The sequence below is a fragment of the Rhinopithecus bieti genome, unplaced genomic scaffold (genome assembly GCF_001698545.2).
Source record: "Rhinopithecus bieti isolate Rb0 unplaced genomic scaffold, ASM169854v2 scaffold_7212, whole genome shotgun sequence".
Classification (NCBI taxonomy): domain Eukaryota; kingdom Metazoa; phylum Chordata; class Mammalia; order Primates; family Cercopithecidae; genus Rhinopithecus; species Rhinopithecus bieti.
The window spans coordinates 6,355,425-6,361,863 of record NW_016806198.1 but is presented as its reverse complement, the minus strand read 5'-3'; the positions used below and the strand labels follow the sequence as shown (position 1 = coordinate 6,361,863).

The 6,439-nt window shown below is 44.2% G+C and overlaps 1 protein-coding gene across 4 annotated transcripts in view; it reads left to right on the top strand.

Moving 5' to 3' along the window:
- Positions 1 to 537: 537 nt before the first annotated feature.
- The window catches only part of EFR3A (EFR3 homolog A), a 109,559-nt gene continuing 103,657 nt past the window's right edge, over positions 538 to 6,439 (top strand). For all 4 annotated transcript variants that reach the window (XM_017875176.1, XM_017875175.1, XM_017875178.1 and 1 more), the window contains exon 1: positions 538 to 780. In XM_017875176.1, the coding sequence (XP_017730665.1) occupies positions 771 to 780 (10 nt within the window). In that variant the 5' untranslated portion in view covers positions 538 to 770. The remainder of the gene's footprint in view (positions 781 to 6,439) is intronic.

The window sequence follows — 6,439 nt, the reverse complement described above, 5'->3', positions numbered from 1 at the left end:
TGCTCAGCTCTCTGGCTCCCGGTGTCTGCTCAACTTGGTGACTATTAGATACCTCAATTATTAATGACACCTAGAGTCAAGAAGAGTAGCTCAGCCAAGTGCACAGAGCTGCCCTCTCCAGGGGAGACTAACTCCTGAGGCGTAAGGTCGCTCTGAAAGTCACAAGAGCAAAAGGAAATTACATTTTCTGTCCTCTCAAAAAATGAGTAGCCATCACCCCAAATGACCTTAGTGCATCTCAAATAAACCATGCTTTCAGAGTATGCAAAACGCATTGCAAGTTAACCGATTGCAAAAGAAACAGCCCACAGGTACTCCGAGCGCTCAAAGCCATTACCCTCACAAACGTAAAGTGATGTACTCCATATAGAGATCAAGGAAAACGAATGCAACTCAGGTCACCAGGCTTTGGCAACAGAAAGCACCCGAAGTTGTTCTACGTGGCTGTCCCCAGTCACTCAGTCCACCCGTTAGACAAGGGATCCTGGGCCGAGCCCGGCCGTCCGCGGGGGCGGGGCCGGGACGGCGGCGGCGCGGTGACGTAACGGGCGTGGGTCGTCCGTCGCGTCGCCCGGCTGGGAGCGGGCTGGCGGCGGTAACTGTCCGCCGCTCGGTTGCGTGACCGCGGGGTCCGCGTCCACTCCCTCCGCCCTTCGCCCTTCGCCTCGTCTCGGCCTCCGCGGCCGGGCAACGGCCGTCATGGTGCCGTCCGCGCTCCCTGCGCGACCCCGCTGAGCCTAGGTGCCGCGGCGAGCGCGGTCGAGGTCGCCATGCCTACCCGTGAGTGGCCGGCCGAGGGCCGGGGGCGTTGGGAGGCGGCTGCCTGCGCGACGCGCTTGGGCCGGGTCGTCCTCCTGGGGCGACTGGGGAGGCTGGGCCGCGCTGAGCAGAGCCAGGAAGTGCCTGCGAGCGGCGGAGTTAGTTTCGTTTCCGCTCAGCCTTCCGGAGATGGCGTGAGCCCGTTGCACGGATCGGGAAACTGAGGCCCGAACGTTAAGGGAACTGCTGGGACGCGCTGTTAGGAGGCGGCAGAGCTGGTGGTAACCTAGACCCGTGGGATTTCAAAGTTAAAGCCCTTTTCCCACGGCCACACGGCTTTGTGGGACTTTATGGAAATACTGAAAATAACTGCGGTGCCGTTGTCAGTCCCTTCTCACTTCAGGGGCCGGATGTCGCTAGCTGACGCGCCGGCCCCGAGCCCCTTCCCGCGGCCCCCAGACAGACCCCTGACAGCCTAACGGCGTCCGTATCGTGGCCGGGGCGGCTGAAGTCGGCGCTCTCTGTGGAGCTTGTTAGGCAGAGGCGCCTCGAGTGTGGCTTTTTGGACCACACTTCGGGTTCACCCGGGCAGATGATTAAAAATGCTGGTTTCGGGCCCCTCCCTAGTCCCATGGAATTAGAGTCTGGAGTTTGGGCCCCGGAGTCTGCACATCTAATAAGCGTCCCTGGGGTTACCAAGGCACCCCAAAGTTTAAAAGTCACTCCGTCTTGGAGGATTTTTAGACAGACGCGATACTACAATACTACTAATGACCTATTTTAAAATGACCCAGATAATCGCAGTGTGACTTTATATCCACTGGTCAATATGTATATGTGCAAACTAGGGAAGCTCCTGATCTTGGGTAGAGAGGAAGCAGCTTGGTCATTGATTTGAGAATTCAAGTAGGACTCTTTTGACTAAGTGTGCAATACCGTAGACTCTTCACATACTTGTGAATATATTTCCTAGAATTCATAACTACTTCTAGTTGTCCTTATTTTTGTAGCCATATGGGACACTGAATTTCCAGGTCAGTCTCAAATGCCGTTTCGTCTAGTGGTGGGAAAAGATGAGTTATTTCTTCATATTAGAAAGATTGATGTTTTCTTGATGTTTAAGGATGTTAAATTTAAATTGATACTAAAGATATTTAAATATCTTCTTGAGATTTAAAGATTTTCCTGTGGCAGATCTTTAGTCCTGATGTAGAGATTACTTTTAACTCCTCATACATACGTGGGTACTGTGGATTTTGTTTTCTTGACACACTACTGTGTGTCCTTAACTCACGTTCTTGGACTTTGTATCCAGTAAATATGTCCAGTTTATATTTGTTTTATTCCTTTTGGCTGGAGGAGTATCATTTACAATCATCTTCATTGTTATTGCCGGTTTATTCTAAATTCATGTTCACGTTATTCAGTGAATATTTGAGATTAACGCTGTGCTCATCTTTTATTTTCTGAGAAACCAAAAGGGAGGAGGTAAGCACTTATTGAAAGTTGAGGCTTCGAGTAGAATTGATTGGTAACATGCCAAAATTATCCTGTGAAATAAAATTTTTAGTTATGTTCTAGGGTTATCTAGCTTCATAGAGTGGATATAGTAAACTTGTTTCTTTTCAAATGTTTAGTTTACTCTGCAAAATGATTTTAGAATGGGCCATGGTGGAGTTTGCATATTTAAGAATGCAGATTTCACACCCTGACCGGAAGCCAAGTTTAATGTTTGCTTTATCTGTCATTGTTAATATTTGTCATGGTACGTTTTTTATGACTGAATAGAGGTGTGCTGTGGATTGACTGGGGGTACCCGTGTGAGGTGCGTAGTGCTCATATTTGCCTTTTCTCTTCTTTGGCTGTCACAGCTGCCAGAATTGCTGGGATAGTGCAGTGGACAAGAATATCTCTTTGAAATTCTGTTTGTAGAATATATATCCAACACAGAGATGGCACAATTGTTATTCTCTGAGGGAATTTAGGAGGAAGTTCACAGCTCTTAGGAGGAAAACTATGCTCAGATAAGCTAAGTGTTTTTGTTTGATTGGTGGTTTTAATGTTAAATGGTTGAGAGGCTCAGTGATAAGCCCAGGCCAGTTAATCCATAAGAGTTTTAATTAAAAGCAAGGGTTGGAGGTGGTCACTATGGTCTCTCAGACTCTCCAATTCTGAGAGCAACCCTTGCTGTAAGTCATAGAATTATTCGACTTTTGCTATTTTGTTGCTTATTTGGAATATTGGTACTCCATTGAAACTGTTGTTAATAACTAGAATCCAGTGGAGCATGCAGTAAGCCCACTGGCTAAGCAATGATATATCTCATGAATATTAACAGCCACTTCACTGGAATTATTTTGGAGATCCATAGACTCTTTGAGAAAGCAACCACCTGGAAGGATGCCTGACAGAAAACTGCCAGGACACAGAAACAATTTTGTGGTCGTGTTACAAGCCTGTAGTCTGAAACAATCCTTAGGCACAGATTTCAAAACTATGTCACTGAATGCTATTTCAAACCTGTAAACCTATAATTTGACACGTCATTTTTCTAGAGGCCTTTATTTCATTCTCCATTCAAAGGACCATGAAGAAGCATTCTATTTTAAAGATTCTCAAACTCTGAATCGGAATGTGAGTTGGAAGGACTGTTAAAGCTTCTTAATCATTTTATTTTGTGTATCGGTAAGCTGAGCCTTCTGTGATTTTCCATGGAGTAAAACCATGACTTAAACACAGAACTGGACCCTGTAATCAGTAACCACAGCGAGCACAGTAACATTAATTTTTCTGTAGCACTAAATTGATGATAGTTTAGCCTTTTTTTCCCCTTGTGTTACTTTAAGACAAATGTAAGCTTGTTCAAAATTTAAATCATTCCGTGAACTTAAAAGAATGCCTTTGCTTCCATCCTGTGACAGATATCTTGGGAAAAGCTGTGGATCCCACTGGTGTGCTAAGTAGATTCTTGTTTACATAGACACGAACTTAAACTTTTAGTAAACTCCTTATGTGAAAGTAGCTCCTGAGGTCACAGATATTTTGCCTCAAAACAGGTCCAGTAAAATGTGCTCTTTTATTTTATATGAGAATTTATTCTATATTTTCTAGAGAAAACCAAAACTCTCAAATATTGTTTGCTGTTAAACTATGATGTACTTTGAGTGATTATGTGTGTTGAATGCTTTCTTTTCTCGTTTAGGTACTGACGTTGATGTCTAGGCAAATTTCTCAGGCTGTAGTAATAATATGGTTACTCCATGTTTGTTTTACTTTTGATGACGCTGATGATATTTAACTTATTTTTAAATTCATTTTTATGAAAGAAATGCAGAATGAGTTGTAAAAGTGCTGATTGAAGTGTTTTCCTTTTAGAGACACATTACATGCAAACTTGGCCTACACTTTTGTATTACTGGATTATTAGCCTTTTGTGTTCATTCATATTCTCATTCTTTCTCTCCTCTTTTCCCCTCTTCCCCCCTTTCCTAGTTGTCCCCTTGCTTCCTTCTTCCTTCCCCTCCCATCTCCTTCCTTCCTCCCGTCTTCTGTCCACCACCTATGTGTCCTGCCAGAGCTGTAGCTGATGAATTTTCTTTTTTGCAGTGACCTTTGGCTTGACACTGCCCTGTTTGCTGCCCAGATCTCTTCTTTCAGTCTGTCCCCACTCATGGGGACATGGAGCTACATTAAAGATTATGTAGGTAGTAGGAGATAATGCTGGAGAAAGAGAAAGCCAGAATTTGAGGTTTTTGTTTTTCTTGAGACAGAGTCTTGCTCTGTCGCCCAGGCTGGAGTGCAGTGGCACGATCTCTGCTCACTGCAGCCTCCAAATCCCGGGTTCAAGCAATTCTCCTGCCTCAGCCTCCCAAGTAGCTGGGACTACAGGCATGTGCCACCACGCCTGGCTAATTTTTTGTGTTTTTAGTAGAGATGGAGTTTCACCATGTTAGCCAGGATGGTCTCAATCTCCTGACCTCATGATCTCCCCGCCTTGGCCTCCCAAAGTGCTGGGATTACAGGCATGAGCCACCACTCCCGGCCATTTGAGGGGTTTCTGTGCTCTCACAATCGCAGTTATAGTGGCTTTTTTATAGGCCTAGTAGCAGTTTCCAATTTCTTGATTGCTTTATGAAGACTTACAGTTTGCTATGCTATTAGTAATAGGAAGTAATTATTGAATACTGATTGTGTGCTAGGCAGTATGCTTTGTGCTTTACCTGATCTATCTTATTTAACTCTTGCACTTTGAGGGAGGCCCTATTTGACTTGTTTTAGAAGATAGATTAAAGTTCAGAAAAGGTAAGTAACATTCCTAATGACAATAAGTGGTAGAGCTGGGATTGCAACTAGATGGGTCTGACCTCTAAGTCCCAGCTCTTTTTTCATACTATAGTGCTCTGAGCCAGACAGGAGTTGAATGGGATCCCATCGCCAGACAGGAGTTGAATGGGATCCCATCAGTTTAACACTGTCACTTTTGCTGAACACTGTGCCTGGTTATATAATAGGTGCTTGGTAAATGTTGAATAAATTAATAATTGAATCTTTAAAAAATTTTTAAATTGATACATAATATTTTCACATTTATGGAGTAGGGTACATGTGATATTTTGTTAAATTCATACAGTGTGTAATAAGGTCAGGGTATTTAGGGTATCCATCATTTCTGTGTGTTGGGAACATTTCAAGTCCTCTCTTCTAGCTACTTTGAAATATACAGTACATTGTTGTTAACTATAGTCATCCTCCTCTGTTATCAGACGTTAGAACTTACTCCATCTGACTGTATGATTTACCTATTAACCCACCTCTCTTCATCCACCTTGCTCCCCCACACCCTTCTGGCCTATATGTAGAATGGATTCAATTGTAACTGGAGTCAGATAAGTTATTCTCTGGATACCATAACTGGAACTTTTTTTTTTTCCCATAAAGATAGTGTTATAAAAGTTTTATAATTTGGCGAGGCGCAGTGGCTCACACCTGTGACCCCAGTACTTTGGGAGGCCAAGAAAAGAGGATTGCTTTTGGCCAAGAGTTCTAGACCAGCCTGGGCAACTTAGACCCTGCCTCTATAGAAAATGAAAAGTTAGTCAGGTATGGTGAAGGGGTGGCCTGCCCCTCCACATCTGTGGGTGTTTCTCGTTAGGTGGAATGAGAGACTTGAGAAAAGAAGACAGAGACCAAGTATAGAGAAAGAAAAGCGGGGTCCAGGGGACCGGCACTCAGCTTACAGAGGACCCACGCCGGCACCGGTCTCTGAGTTCCCTTCGTATTTATTGATAATTACCTTTACCATCTTAAACATAAGGGAGTGGCTGGACAATAGGATCATTGTAGGGAGGAAATCAGCAGTAAGACATATGAACAAAATCCCTGTGACATGAATAAGTTTAAAGGCAAATGCTGTGCCTTGAGATGCATATGCAAACTCTCCATAAACCTTTTAGCAGCATTGCTCCAGCAAGTCCCACCTTGTTCCTAAAGGCGTTTTCTCCTTGCTCAGTAAACAAAGCATAGAATCGGTTTTACACGGAGATGTTCCATTGCCCAGGGACGGGCAGGATTTTAACCAGCAAGCTGCCTTCAGGCACTTGTTTAACAAAAGACACATCCTGCACAACCCAAAATCCTTTAAACCTTGAGTCACCACAGCACATGTCTCTTGCAAGGACAA